General features: G+C 36.0%; 1 protein-coding gene and 1 long non-coding RNA gene across 2 annotated transcripts in view; one reads left to right on the top strand and one right to left on the bottom strand.

Annotated features, from left to right (window-relative positions):
- Nucleotides 1–7,750, top strand: part of NETO2 (neuropilin and tolloid like 2) — a 28,883-nt gene extending 21,133 nt beyond the window's left edge. The window contains exons 8-9 of the mRNA XM_027732817.2: nucleotides 2,545–2,658; nucleotides 5,239–7,750. Of these exons, the coding sequence (XP_027588618.1) occupies nucleotides 2,545–2,658; nucleotides 5,239–5,819 (695 nt within the window). The 3' untranslated portion in view covers nucleotides 5,820–7,750. The remainder of the gene's footprint in view (nucleotides 1–2,544; nucleotides 2,659–5,238) is intronic.
- On the bottom strand, nucleotides 874–12,011 carry LOC120324237. Its single transcript, XR_005565375.1, has 2 exons — nucleotides 11,880–12,011; nucleotides 874–1,042 (listed from the first exon to the last, which is right to left on the bottom strand). It is a non-coding gene; the product is annotated as an uncharacterized LOC120324237 (long non-coding RNA).
- Between the last annotated feature and the right edge of the window lie 4,422 nt (nucleotides 12,012–16,433).

Raw genomic sequence — 16,433 nt, 5'->3', positions numbered from 1 at the left:
CTGATAAATTAGATAATTGCTTTATTACAGCTGTAAGGTGGTTCCTGAAGAAAAGCTTTCCTTCATTCTTGAAAGGCTTATTTTCCATTTGAATTCAGCAATAATACTGCCCTAGGCTATGTCCTTCCCACAAACAGACTTACTTCAAAAAGACAACACAGGGACCAGAGTGGGCTCTCCCACTAGCCCCCACCTTCCAGTTCCCTGCCAGACACCACAACAGGCACTTCTCAAGCCCACACTGGGTGGTCAGAAGGCTAGAAAACGTGCTTGATCTCCTTCCTATCTGCAGCTCTACTTTCAGTTTCAGATCTGGAACTACCCCACTCCACCTGAGCCTCTCCCTTTTTCCTCAGCTGCATGTGGCTCTAAGAGGTTTTTTTGTTGTTGAGTTTGGGATTTTTTTTGGGGGGGGGGGTGGGCGCGTTTGTTTTTTTGTTTTCTTTTGATGCAAGAGGTTGAAACACTAAGTACTCCTAAAGCTAGATAACTTTCCAAACTTACAATTTTAAAGCAACCCAAAGTCTTTAGCGGAAGAAAATCTGTAAAGGTATGTGGTTATTCTTTTTTACTTGGATACTGCCTTTCTTGGCAGGTAATTGAAAAGTATGTGGCTGAAAAATGTATCATGTACTTTTAAATAATCTAGTCATAAACAATTTTTCAAACTGGAAAAGGTGAATTCACACATTTTCAGATTGTTAAGCTATCTTTCTCTTCTACCTTGCTAATGATTTGTAATTATATGAAGCCAACCATGAAAACGATCAATATTTTTGAAAAGATTTACATAAATGAACTAATTGTGCATGACAGTCACCTGACACATACCTAGTGCTACTTGCAGATTTGACTAATTAATTCAACTAAGAGCAATGTTAAAAATCAATGTATTTGATTTCTGGCTTGATTCAATACATGAATAATGCTGGTTACAAAGGACACTGGGATCATTGCACCAGTCATAGGCAGCTGGTATGAGAAGTCCTTGAAGTCCTGGACTGGAACTGATCAATCATTGTGACTTTTAGTCTTCATACTCCTCAAATAAAAACAAAAGGAAAATTAGGTCCATTTGTCTCATCTTTACAAACTGTGGACTTTCCCATCCCCACAAAAAGTGAGAGACTACACAAAAATGTACAATAGAGACTGTGCTCGTGGATGGAGAAGCAGCAGCAGAAAGGATCAACCGAAAATACAGAACCACCTGTTCAGGGAAATAAGAAAGGGAATGTGTCTTACATTCCTGTTTATTCCTCTGGGCCTCCAAAAGAACTACAACTCTATACAAGTCCATATTGAAACACCAGCAGATACACGTAGATCCACCTATATATACATACATACACAACCACCACTTTGGACATGAATTTCATAGATCCTCCTTTGTCTCACAGTCAGAAATATTTTAGCCTATTACATACACACCCATTTTAAATTACTGTGTTTAAATTCTGATCCTGGTTATCCCTTATAAAGCAAAGCTTGCAAGATTTTTCTTTCCAAAATCAGAAGGAAAAAATACCTAAGTCTTTTCTCCCCACATGTGGTAATAAGGCCAAGAGCCTTTTATTTTATAGTCTGCATCATGAACACTTCCATTTTAATTATTAGCCTTTCTCCCATGATATAGGTATAATGGCTAGAAATGTTGACTGCATCTTCCCATTTGCTGTTTAATATATAACTGAATCCACTAATAATAAACATTTAAATGATGAAAATACCACATTACTGAAACAGAGGAAGGGAAAACCAATTTCTTGTCCAGTGTCCTGAATTCATAAATAATTCTCTATGTATATTATACAGCATCCTGAAAAGAATTATTACTATTTTTTAATATCTTTTTTCCTAAAGTCGAGGAGCTATAACAAATATTCATAAAAACATAAAATCTCCAGGGCAGCTTTCTAGTTAATTTCTTTCTTCAAATTTCTAACTATATATAGATAGATAAAAAGCTAAACTGTACTCTCTCAATCCCTGCATTAGCTCTAATAGGAGGATCCAAGAGCTTTTGATTCAGAAACAGGAATGACTTAGATGCCTCCAGTTATTGAAATCTCTTGCAATTACTGAAACAGTCCTCCACAAGCTGAAATCTGATTTGCCTTAAGATATTAATGGGCTCTAAAATGCAGATGTTCAGGGGCTGCCTCACAACATCCACACAGCAGATGCACAGAAGAATAAATATATAATTGATGGCAAGCATGAGATTTTTAAGTATTAAGTTTTTAAAGGCACGAATCAAAGCCTTCTTCCATTATCTGTATTTTGTGACTGTCTCTATCTGGTACCTACTCACTTGGAACAAGAATTTTTTTTTTGTAGCATAGACAACACACCTGAAAGCAACCACATGGAGAGAGAGAAAATCATCTGACAATTAGTGATGTGTAAGAAAAGCAATTGTGTTTGAAACAAAGATAAAGAATGTGCTAGCATGTTAAAAAAACAAACACAAACTTACTAGTTTTATTGCTATGCATCAATTACTGAAAATTCTGAATGTTTTCTTTCTCCTCTTTCCTGCAGCTCCCTGCTCAGGCAGCACTTACTTCTGCCATAGCAACATGTGCATCAATAATTCTTTAGTCTGCAATGGCATCCAGAACTGTGCATACCCTTGGGACGAGAATCACTGCAGAGGTGGGTATAGTGCAACATAGAGCCTTTATGAGCTAGGCTGGTCAGTTTGCCTTTCAAGAAAGTCATGAAATGTCTTTTTTCTGGAAATATGCTGAAGACACTATTCTGCTAATCTCAGGAAAGTGTTCCAAATTTTATATTTAAACTCAGGAGACATGTAAGCATCCTGAATATTGATCTTACTGCTCCATAACTACATTTCTTCCTCTCCAGCATATACTCTCTATTTTAAAAGGATATCAGCTTGATAAGAAAGAGAATTTTGTATTTTCCAGGCTGCATCCTGTCCATTTTTAAACTTTATCTAAAGGATTGTAGGGACAGGTAGTGCCTTTTAGAGAAAAAAAAAAACAGAGAGCTGGAAAAACACAAACAAGCTTTCAAGCATAAGAAACCTTTCTCAGGGCTGAAATAGAAGCAACAATCCTGGAAGACAAATACAATTTTAAAACATTTGTTTTGAGTTATAAATCTCAGGCTATTTCAGAGTAAATTCAACTGTTTCATACAGTGTGAGAAAGGATGGGAGGAAGGAGGAATTGTTAGGAAGCATGAAGTAATCACTTATGGAAAACAGACGTAAATCTCTACCTCTAGAACACAGGGGCAAGAAGTATTATTTAAACCATCACAACTGCAGTAAAGACGTGCTTCAGTATCAGGTTTTGTAGGAAAAATTCTCATGATTTGAGGAAATTGTTATTCTGTTAAAGCACCCCTACTTTTTAATTGCCTTTTGGGTAAACAAAAAGAATTCACACCGCTAATAAATACTCTAATGTTGGGTATATTGTGGAAGCTTTCCAGCTAACAAAACTGATCCACAGCTTCCAAGTTCTCAATGTACAAGTAAGCTTCCTCCAAACAACCCTTAGCTTTGATAAGAGGGAATGTTGAATATTAAGTGCAATTCCTAGATCTCTTTCCCATCCTTACCAAATTCTTTCTAGAATCTCACCTAGAATCCACACTTCACTCACGTACTGCAGCATTAAAAAAAATTAATTCCATGAAAAACATATTGTAATGTGAAGAAAGTGTCTTTCCCAATATTTGTAAATTGCTATATCTGGTACTGAACAACCTATCGTGTTTTATATTGAATGCAAGCTAAATTCTGCTGAAATACTTGCACAGCAGATAATTTAGAGGCAGCTGAAGACTAGATCCATATTGCCAGCTATGGAAGACTGATGCAACCAAATAAGCAATATTTAGCCTTAAAAAGAAAGCTGCTGACAATTGTGCTCAGTTCCTGCAGGCACCTGGAGTTCTCATTTCATCCATATCAATAGCTACATAAATCTGAGCATATTGTGACCTACTTATGCCTAAGCCCTGTAACACAAAAATTGTTAGAAAAGTCAGTTGTGTGCAATTTATTTTAAGAGACCAGAGAAGACATCACCTTTTGCGTAACAACTTTTTGATTAAAATATCTTCCAAGAATTGAGAAACCTAGATGCAGATAAGAGAACTTCCACAGCACAGGAATCCATACCTCCAACAGTCCAAGCTCTGAAGCAGAAATGTAACTTCTTATTACAATTCCTTGGAAGTCTGTTTAGTACATGGATAGTTTCAAATAACACATGATGGTGTCAAACTCTCTCCATGCACTGTGTGTGGTACACACATTTTCAGATGCCAGGAGCCAGATATCTGAAAATATTATGCAATATTTAGGCTACTGCATTTTCTTCTACATAGTCCTAAGTGCTTTTCTCCCCCACTAGCAGATGTTGCAGAGCCTCAGCGTAGAAATCTTTCAGTCCCCTAGGACAAGAACATTTACAAAAAAAAGAATCCAACTGGAAAATTTGAGTCTTCAAATAAGAATTTTAAATATGGAAAACTGCCTTGTTCTGATGCTGCCATCTTGTGTGTTTTCATATGAAGTACTAGCCAAAATTCCCATATGATTTGGGTTGGTTGATTCCCCTCTCCTTTTTTTTTTTCCCTCAACTGACTTGATTACTGGACTCCTAAAACGAATATATCTATGCTAAAGCTCCCTGTGTTGAATTAGGTATAACAGCCTCACACAAATAGACACAGCCATTACATATCCAAGAGATGTGAAAGCAAACAGCACAGTCATTCATATATCTGATATCAATGTGATAATATTTCACTTTTAAAGAAGAACTAGCTGATTTTAAATCCAAGTTTTCTTCCACGGACATCAATGGGAATGTTGCCTACAGGAACAAACCATGGCAAGAGAAGCATCATCTGTAGCTGGATTTAACCTATTTAAGGTTAACTTAAGCCTATTTAATTCACAGATTTTTGAATACGAACTGATCAGTTAAGGTTCAGGAGGGAAATCACCCCCCAGCTGAGTCAGCATGCACTGGTCACAGAGTTCCACCTGCCACTGAATTATCACATGGTAGCCACTAATGACAGGGAATTAGACAAATCCCATTGACATACTGGTCTAGTCTCCAGTGCCATTAAATCATTTTATTAATATGACACTTGCATGGCAATCACCATAATTTGCTTTGTTGAAATACATTATCAGAAGTGTGGAAAATAGTAAGTCTTATCGTGATCCTTGTTTTTTCTTTGCAGAAAAGAAAAGAACTGGGTTGTTTGAACAAATCACTAAAACTCATGGGACAATCATTGGCATCACATCAGGGATAGTTTTAGTTCTTCTCATCATTTCAATTCTAGTGCAAGTAAAGCAACCTCGCAAAAAGGTCATGGCTTGCAAGACTGCCTTCAATAAAACCGGTTTCCAGGAAGTATTTGATCCTCCACACTATGAACTCTTTTCACTAAGGGACAAAGAAATTTCTGCAGATTTGGCAGATTTATCAGAAGAACTCGAGAACTATCAGAAAATGCGACGCCCTTCAACAGCTTCCAGATGCATCCACGACCACCACTGTGGCTCCCAGGCCTCGAACCTAAAACAGAGCAGGACCAACCTCAGCTCCATGGAACTGCCCTTCCGCAATGACTTTGCGCAGCCCCAGCCGATGAAAACGTTTAACAGCACCTTCAAGAAAAGTACTTACACGTTCAAACAAGCTCATGAGTGCCCTGAGCAGGGTATAGAAGACAGGGTGATGGAGGAGATTCCATGTGAAATTTATGTGAGAGGAAGGGAGGATACGGCACAAGGTTCATTATCTATTGACTTTTGACTTCCTGATGAAGGTGGTATCAGTGTATATACAAGATGCTTGTGTACAATGACAGTGTATATATTAAAAGTGTACCATATGCAGCGTGTGAGATGCACACACTTTTAGCTTATTATACTTCATTTAAAACCCCCCCCAGTCTTCATAACTAATTCTTGCTGAAAAATGAGGAGTTTCCTCCCATCTTCCCAAGCTACCTATCTAGTGGAAGAGTAAGACAGAGACTTTGCATGGAAATTATAAGAAAGGATATTGGAAGAAAAAACCCTACAACTACTAATCACTGAACACTGAAAACAATGGCTACTATTTTCTTCTGGCTACCATTTTTCTCTTCTTTAGACGTCTGCTTTTGAAGACAATTTTAATACCTCACTTGCATAAATAAAAGTCGTTAAGTGCACCCCGTGTATGTCAACATAGGTGTCTTATTGTATTTGTCAAGTTGGAAGCAGAGTTAGTGTTAAGTGCCAGTTAAGACTCAAGAATTATGTTACAGCCATCTGTTTCACTTGCCTACCATTTCTACTGCCTTTAATTACCAGTTCTGCACTCTATCCATTGTGAGAAATAAGTGAAAAGGGTTACTGCCTTTTAAAAATACTAAGTTATATTTTAGTACATTTGGAAATACATAATCTTTGCAGCTTTTGGTTAAAACACAAGTGAGTAGTCGTGTTATTCTAGATGCAGACTTTTACAACGATTTTCTTTCAAGGTTTAGGATTCTAAAATATTCTGCCATATATTACAGCTCCATATGGCACATTGATTTCACAGCTCTGCACTTGGGAAACAATTTTGTGCCTGCGTTTTCCAAGTATTTACATAAATAGACTGTACTGTACATTTGTCTCTTAAAATAGCCTTTTACTCCTTGTTGCAGCCAATCTTCCCTACTGAAATCAGTGGTGATACTTTTAGCTCGTGTCCTACTTGCCTGAAGGGAACTGCTCTGAGGTCTGTGTGATTACCAGATCTATGAAGATACTGGGAACAAAGAGAATTCACAAAGCAACTCTTATTAACCCTTATGGAACCCTTCTTGTGCCCCTTGTTTCCACTTGCAAAATTGCACATTTCATACCTTTTTTAATGGTGGTTTGGACCTAATTTTAAATTTTTTACAATATAAAAAAATTTTTTAAAATATATTCTCATTGTGGTTTTTAAACTTTTTATATAGTGCGATACTGTACAGACTATTTATTATGTCACAATCTAGCACCTGTACAGCAGGCTTGTTTCAGTGGCCCTCTCAGCAGCTCTGAGTAACACGCAGTCGCTGCTGCACACATCACAATTTGCCACCAATACTTACCATGACTTACACATTAGTCTACATTTTATTTCCTGGTTGGTTTGAGCTTATGCTGGTATTTTTTGTATGTGAAACCTTTCTCTAAAGCTGACCTGCCACCTTGCACTGGGCATAGCCTTTATTTACAGGTGTCAAACCAGTGTTTGTTGTGCTGACTGTAGTACAAACAAAAAAAAAAATTATCTTAATATATGACGTTAGCAATTGAAAAATCTTTAAAATAAAAGATGAACAACAGCTGCAATCACAGATGTTCATTAGAATGACAAAGCATTTTTGTAATATTTTTTACAAATGCTTAGAATGTATGACATTTAAGGGAAAAAAAAAAAAAAAAGAGGGGAATTGAGTTTCTTCAGCACTTCCCAACTGCAAAGTTACTGCTGTCTGAGGTCCAGAAAGAACTTCATCAGAAGCTCATATATCAGACCCATCGGGCTGTATCCTGGTGTCAGTTTTTGTGTTGGTCCCAGAATGTATTCCAATTTGAAGGTATGAAAATGGTTATTATTTTTAGATGCACTTCACGCAAAAGATAATTGTTAAAAAAAAAAAATCTAGTAAAGTTTGACTTGAAAAATTTTTGAATATTAAATTAAAACATTTGACAGATTTCATTTACTTTCAGTAATATTTTCGGTAAATTCTACACTTTCAGTAATAAATACCTCACCATGACCTGTAAGACACAGAATGTTATTTCTGACAATCTGTTAGTTCCAGATTCTTTTTACAAGTATGTAATTTTACACAGGTCATTTTTATCTGTATAACTCCTGTAAGTGCTAGGTTTGCATGACTAAGTTTTCTTTTTGAGCTACATTTATCCATGTGATAAAAATAACATGATCCCTACTCTTCCCTAAGTTATGTTGTCTCTGAACAGTAAACCTGTATTAATAAAACGAATAGCAAGCCTCCAAAGCCCAGGTCTGTGGGGAAAAGGGAACAGCTCTATTGAAGAAGTTCCCAAATGGCTTGGGTAATATATCAGTCTGTCATAATTTTCCAAATCCCTGGTCAGAGCACAGGTGCTTTTTGGCTACCCTGGAGCACACAGGTGAGCTCCCACAGCCAGTCATGTCTTTTGAGCGCAACTTTTCCCAGTATTCCCAACTCCACCTCTACAAGCTTTGCTTTCCCCCCTTCTTTGCTATCTGTTCTGGCTTAGGGATTAAAGTCAAGACACTCCTGCCTGTTTAACAGCTGCCCCAGATTCCCAATACAGAGCAAAATTCTCCTAGAGGGAGCTTTCCTGTATTACTGCAATGGCAGATCCAACCCTTACTGTGGCAATAGGTGCACACAAACCCAAGGGAATAATGATTTCTCTAGGCTTCTAGAAATAGTAATGGCAAGAAAATGAAGTATTGATGCAAAGTGAAATTGGCATTGAACCTAAAATTCTGAAACATAAACTGGTGCATGATGTGTTTAAAAAATAGTAATGCCTACACATTGCAGTGTTGGGTTCAGTTACTTGGCTGTGCTGTAAGAAATGAGGGTTAACTATTACAGCCATAATTTCACTTCCACTATAATCAGATTCCTTTCACTACAGAGAAAAACTAACTGGGTGGACTGATTGGTATCACTCAGAGTACAGAAAGCTGGCATCTTCAGCAAAAGAATCTAGTATTTGTTTTGCAGTCTCAATCCGGTTGATGTTGTGGTCTTTAAACTTTTTTTGGCATTAGTGAAAAATACCACCTCTCTTATTTGTGCAACATCTAAGTACTTTTAGCCTTTTTCCATTGTCTCCATCTTAAATTCTTACATTTCTAGGAGCATCCTGATTTTGCACTCAGTTGTACCCATATCTGCAATACCATCTGTTAATTCTGAATGCTCATTAGCAAAGATCTGCTCACAAGACACACACTGACCAGGAAAAGACCAACAGCAGGAACTACTTTTTTGTATTTATAATTAATTTTTACCTTTTATCATAGTAGCTTAGACAGCAAACTATCTAATATGAATAAGGAATTGTGATAAAAATTGTATAAGTAAACATAAAACCGACATGAAAATAAAGGTGACTGTGAATCACGACTCTTGCGAGCGCTGTGAGGAGACATCTGCATTTACAGACATGACAACAGTGGTACAGGAAACTGAGGCTTAACACTGTTCCTGACTCTGAAATATATCAGTGGTGGCAGAAAAACCAATTTGTACTTAAAATGCATGAGATTCTCTTGTCTGCTATAGACAAGATGACCCCCATAGCACATACAAATTACAATGGCACATTATAAGAATTACTGTCTATTTTTACTAAACTAATACAAAGAAGGGTTGTGAAAAGAACAGTCATTGATTTACAAGAAAAGGTACTTGTCGTGTGAACACGTCACAGAACTTTTAAGTCATTAAAATACACTTTGTTTTGGTTTTTACGTGGTACAAAGAATTTTGTGTGTTACCAGCACATCTGCTAAATGAGGAAAAAAGGCTTGACTTATTTGCAAAACAAATTAAATAAAGTTCTTACATCATTGTTCAGGACATTGAAGTTTCCAAACTGTGTAAGTATAATCCTTTATCTGAAAGGATACCAAGCAGAAGTAGTAAAAAAAAAAAAAATTTTAAAAAAAATCTTGGCACCTCTACCTGGGAAGCCAAGAGTAAATTACTGCTTGAAATGGAACAACTTAATTCATGTGGATATACAAAAGCATATCTACAGTCTGACCTTTCTGTATGGTCAGGCTCTATATATCTGTTCACATTAAAACTCAGTCAAATCCATTTACTTTACATGTCCTTATTTCAAAGTTTATGCATAAGCCCTATGATTTCTCAGAAGGTCTGTAGACTGTTTATCAAAACAAGATTCCTAATCCATGTTAGTCTGAAAGATAAGCTGATTTTACACTGAGATCACACTGCTAAAACTGAATATTAATTATAATGGAAGAAAGGATTTTAAAATTAAAAACCTGGATGAGTTAACTCGCGCTTTGAAAATTAGTATTTACACCACCTATCTCAATCTAACAATATAAAAGCTACTTCTGTTCCTGTGGTGTCTAATAACCATCTCAGTACAGCATAAATCCCCCCTACAAATACATAAATCACATGCCAATATGCTGTAATATGTGGTTCAGTGTGACCATGGAACTGCAAGTTTATTTTCATACTCAGATTCTTTGCTCCACTCCATTTTATACAATCAGCTTAACTAAAGTCTTTTTCCATCTGTTTCATAGATCAACAACAGTAATTTCTGAATGGTCAACTTGTTCCCTCTTATCTCTCTATTGAAGATAATCTACCATATACCAGATAAAACAGCTTACTTTTTATAAGTCTGTTCTTACAAAATCAGGCTCAGGAGAAACAAAGTAAGATCTCGATGCCTTTGTCTTTCCACTACCATCCCATAATTTACGGTAATAACTTGTATAGTGGAGATACCCTTAAAAACTTCATGCTGAATTCGGTTCAAGAAAAAAGAAAGTCTTACAATATAAACCAAATAATCGGTACCTAAGATCTACACACCTCAAAATTCAAAATAATTTACTCTTTTGGAATCTAAATCTGAAGGGTATGGGCTGTCAGTGCTGCCAGTGTACTTAAAAGATGCACATCACACCATCTTCTCTGAAAAGCTATTTCTTGGCCCAAACACAGATTTCCTAGACATTTTTAAAGTGTTAAAACTTATATTACTATTTTATCAATTTATATATAAATATATGCATATTACATCTCATAATTAGCCTCACAGTTCATTATCACCTACATAAAGTCGCTTCTGTCTTCCTTCCAAATGTTTTTAGGAGCAGTAATTATATTGCAAAATATTTCTCATTAAACCACAGCATTTCAGACTTTAAACACTATGTTAATTCTGAGACTATACTGCAGTTTATTTTTCACCAGAGAAGTAAGAGCCTACAAAGAAAACTCAAAGCTCACAGAATTATCTCCTTGACCTAGAATGAACATGGCTAAACTGGAACAGAGCACATCAGTGCTCTAAAACTCAAGGTTTAGTATTTTATAGGGAAGCAATATCAGAATTAAAAGGCCTGTGTTGTTTTGTGAGAGGATTTAGTTTGCCCTGGTTTGCTCATAACACTTTTTAATACATTCACCTGTGAATAACACAGGAATCCAGGGCTTAAGCTGTTTGCAGACAGGAGGGAAGTTAAAAATCAGAGAATTCTTTGTTTAAAATACCAAACAGGAAACGATTAAATATTAACCACTGGACATTTCTGATACAGTGTTTAACTTGCCCTTCAATGCAGTCGAATTAGCCCCAAGGTAATAAAGCCCACAATTCTACCTATATTTTAGGTTCCCTCATATCAGTAAAGACCCTCATACTCCTGATAAATTGGAAAAAGCCACCTGCTAGTCCTGAGTTTGTGGACTAACATTCTCAGTTACTATTGATTATTATAGAAAAAGATGATTTAGTGATTAATGGGGGTGAAAAAAGCAGGAAAATACTCTTGAAAGCAATTATGAGATAAAAGATTCTCAGAAAGACAAGTCAATAAATCCCAAGTCTCTTAACCATTGTAATCAATCTTCTATTTGTAAGGAACAAACAGCCAAGCTACATAAGGAATACCACTCATTACTGGCTCTCCAATGTAGGTTTAATAACCCAACAGAGCAATTGAAGGCCTGAGGCCAAGGCAAATAATTTTAATCTTTCTGTAGTAATGAAAAACAAAGATCTAGTAGAGTGAAGATATTTGTTTTGCACTTACCAGAGGCAAAAGATTCTGGACAGGCCATTTAATCTTCTGTCATCATTAAGTGTTATCTTTAACAGTAAAGGGAATTCTGGAATATAAAAGAACAGCACAAAATATCTATGTACAATTCAATTGTATAGCAAACAAATCAAAATGAACAGATACTTAAAATAATCTCATATATTAGGTATTTTCTAGAACTCTGTATGACTCCTAAGGTTATCACATTCTCCCAGACATCTCTGCATTTTCTCTGTTGGCAGATTTGAATACAAGCTCTCATATATTAACACTCTGCAAGAGAAGTAGTAATAAGAGAAAACGAGGTTCTTGGCCTTTAAGATCCAGAACTAATAAAGCTGCAGACTTGGAAAGTTTTACTGTACTGCACTTCCCCCATGAGAGTAAAAGCAAGGACAGACATTAGCGTAAGGAAAAGACATCCTTTACTTGAACTATCAGAATCCAAACACGACTTATTGTTAGAACAAAGTTTGGGTGTTTGTTTTTGTTACTTTGTTTTGTTGGGTTTTTAATTCCCTTTAATTATTAGCATCATAAGATAAAATGTCTTCTAAAGCAAATGTGGATTTTTTTGTCCACAAACAGCTATAATAAGTAGATTTAAATATTGCATTGCTGTGTTTAAAATTACTAAATACTTGGTTTTAATGTCAATTTATAAAAGTATAAAAAACTGCATTACCTACATTCATGGAATAGTTTACATTACAAGTCACCAGATGTGTAACATCAAGATTTAATGACATTTTAGCACCACTACTGCAGCTGACAAATACTAATGCTCAACAAGAGAAATTAAAAGCATAAACCCACTTCTTTTTCAGTACTCTCTCTTCCCCTCAGGAACACAAATAAAGGCTACCAACTGTTCTTTAGCAACAGTACCAAACACACAGCTCAAGTTAAAGTAGCCCTCAAGGCTTAGGGAAACATTAATAGAAAGCAGAAAATAGAAGGTATTTCTACATTATTTTGCTATAGGTATCATTTAAAATCAAAAAATACACCAGGTGACCAAACAAGGACTACTAAGGGAAATACACATAATTTTATGTGAATCAGAGCAAGAAGTCATGGCTTATGCTTACTGTAGGACTACATAGAAATTAATCTCCCCCCCCCAAAAAAAAATCAAAAGATAAGGAACAGCCACTTCAGATTTACAGTATAATGAAAAATTATTTCTGTAGAACTGCAAGAAAATACAGTTTGTTTGGTTGCCTTGTCGAGTTACAAAGAACAGCTGACAATGACTGAAGGAAGTGGCAGAAAGCCGATCCTATCTCAAAGCAGAACAACTTGTCTGCCATATATTTGAAAGTGTACTAACTAGTCTTCTGCTTGCCTAACCACGGGGGTACCCCCTCTCTTCTTTCATCATGAAAGCACTTTCAGTACTGATAGGAGAATATCTGAAATTAGTGACAATCCTGCCTGTGGGCCCAAGGCCAATCTTAAAAGAAATACCTGGTATGATATAACAAGGGAAAAAAAAATTCTAGGGTCTAATAGAAAGTCCACCAGATTCAGTGTATAAGCATCAAAAAAAAAAAAAAAATCATAATCTCCTAAAGAGCAAGGTCTGGATGCCCTATGAACAGTAGACATCAGCTTCATTGAACATAACTGAAACACTTTTCAGCACTAAACCAGACTCAAGTTGAAAGATTTCAAGACAGATCCAAACAAGTAGAGTGCTATTTTGAAGGGTAATTCATTATGTTAGTGATTCTATTGATTAACAGCAAACCCTTGTTATTAAGGTCAGATCTGTGTATTGATTTTTTTTTCTTTTTAAGGGAGACTTTGTATGAATATTAATGGCTAATGCCTAGAATTGAAGAACTGAAAGACAATATAGCAAATTAAATTAAACCAGATTCTCTGTTCTCAGCAGCCAAACTACATAAGCAAAATACCACATCTAATCTAATGCTTATTTTTACTATTTTTAAAAGGATTTTGGAGGAAAATCTTTGTCATAACCTCTTACAGAAAGCAAAAGCTAGGTAGGAAAGTATAAAAAAGAAAGGTTAAGTTACAAAAGCATCAGAACAGATGCTACACAATCACAGCCTACAAAGAGCTGAAAAATTGAATTGTGTATGTAACCCAAGACATAACTCATGTGTCTCTCTAATGCCAGTATAAAGCTGTAAATTGAAAATAGGTTTACTTTTCTAGAGCTCAGAAACACTACAGCATTATTGAAGCACCAGTCTAGTAATGCACAATTTGTCTCATTTATTGCCAGTGAAGTTTATCACCCATCCATGGGTCTAATTTTCCTGTATGACACCACTGAAGGTTTTACACCATGACAGTGATTCAGAGATGCATCACTCATGATCCTGATGATACATAAAGTAGATCAAATACCAAGTTCTTCATTTCTAGTGCAGAAAACCTCTTAAGCACAGGCAAATCTGATTATTCAAGAATATTGTCCTCTTTAGCCTGCTCCAGCAGCAAACATTTAAAAAATAGCTAAACCTATTTTCTCATCAGATGGGGCCATGTGTCCAGTAATGTCTGTACACAGCACATCTAAACAAATGTATCTTCATTAGTTTCATGTCAGTGTTAGCTCAAATAACAACAGTAACCTCAGACTGAATATGCTGCCAAAGCCTGCCAGCTCTGCTTTTTCCTACAGTGTTATCATCCATTAAAGCTGTTGATTATGAAATTACTTTCTATCCTTGTCCTTCCCTCCATCTGACCAACAGCTCAGTGACTACTGCTCTCTGCTGTCTGCATGCAGGTAATAATTCATGTTCCATATTTATTTGAATCTGCATTCAAATAAACGTAAGAATGTATGATGTTATGTTCCTGTAGCAGTTATTTAAAATACTGACCCATTAATACTTGTCACAAATAGGGAAGACAATCTGCTAAGCAGTTAGCCAGCAGCCCTATAAGTAGGTACACATATCATTGAAAATATGTCTATTTTCATCTTGGACAACCAACATTTAAAAAAGTATGTGTACAGGAGAACAAGAAGGATATTTTGGAAAATATCACAAAGAGGTGAGATATTTCCTGTTTTATTATCAGCTTACTATCAGCATTAAAGATGAATAATGTATGGCTATCTAGAAATTAGGTGTTCAAACAACTTAAGAGAGAATAAAGTTTGAACAACTCATCACACCAATCTTCAGGGAAACAAATTAGAGTACATTACTGTCACAGATTTTGCTTGACATGGTTTCAGGTTTCAATCCAGTTATGTGGAAAATATTGAGAACGTCAAAGAAAAAACTTTTTCCCCCCTCTCCTGAACACAAACAAGTGAAAAGGTTGTTTAATAAATCCTTGATCTGGATACATAGCTCATACAGAGGGAAAGAGAACATTAAAAAAAAATGTTTCTCTAAATTCTGACTTATTCTGGAAGAAGGAATGATGCCTCAATTACACCTCTACCAAAACAGAGGCTTTTAGAAAATTCTTTCACTGGACAGCAGTTCACTGAATTGCTACATTAATGTACATTTCAGGCTTTGAAGTCAGAGGGGCAAAGCAGAAATGAGCCAAGAAAAAAGGCATGCCATGCCCCCTTTACAATTACATTAACGATTTCTCCCATCTCTGTGTAAAGGTTATTTACTGTATCTAGATTTCTCATTTTCTTAACAAGACTGAGTGGGGAGACAAGATAAATACCTCTTATTTCATTTACAGAAGTTGTGTAGCTCACTCATTTAATTAGATTTGTCACAACTTACAGTGGGCAAAGCAAGAGCAAAACGCTCTTTACATCCTGATAAACAAACAAATGAAAGGCTTCTGTTCCTCCATTAAGGGCAGCCAAAGAACCCTGAGGGCAAAATAAATAAGCAGAGAACAGACAGGAAAAACTGACTTGCAGTGATGTGATATTCTAGTAACAACTAAGTCATAGCACTACCATGGAAGGAGAGTCTCATGGGTGAAGTACCTAATTCCTGCACCCATTACATTTGTGGGCTCAGAAATCAATTAGTAAAGGTCATGAGTGAAGGTGCATCTATGTTTGTGCCTCTCTACATCAACTATTTCAACAGTTTCAAGAGTACTTTTGTCTGCAGCTGTGGACTATAATTTTAAGCACACAACTGTACTACAGTCATATCACAAAATAATACTGATTGGATAGGGATACAGATGTAGTTAAATTCCAAAAGATAGAACAATCAGTTTTCTCTCAGCAGCCATGGATTTTCTTTCCAGTTCTGCCACTGTTAACTGTGTTGTCTTGGTTGATCGTTTGACATCAAATGATCCAATTTGTCTAGTAATTAATGGATGCAGTAATAAAAATGTAACTAAATATTACCAATGGTGTGACAATACTAGTTTTCTATAAAGTTCAGTTTTACTTCTAAATGTTAGAGCAGACGTGAAGTATTCACCTTGGGCTTTTCAACTTTAGACTGTTGTGTGCTCCTGAAACAAGACAACATGCACATCACTGAAAGGAATCTGCATTCTCCTCATTATATTTTACTCCAAAATAAGATTGTGGCAATTTGCCAGAGCTACTTTCCCAGC

Source organism: Pipra filicauda, unplaced genomic scaffold (assembly GCF_003945595.2).
Source record: "Pipra filicauda isolate LSUMZ 115617 unplaced genomic scaffold, ASM394559v2 scaffold46_size3722508_pilon, whole genome shotgun sequence".
NCBI classification, from domain to species: domain Eukaryota; kingdom Metazoa; phylum Chordata; class Aves; order Passeriformes; family Pipridae; genus Pipra; species Pipra filicauda.
Note: the sequence above shows the minus strand (reverse complement) of the source record. Positions and strands in the feature narration are given on the sequence as shown.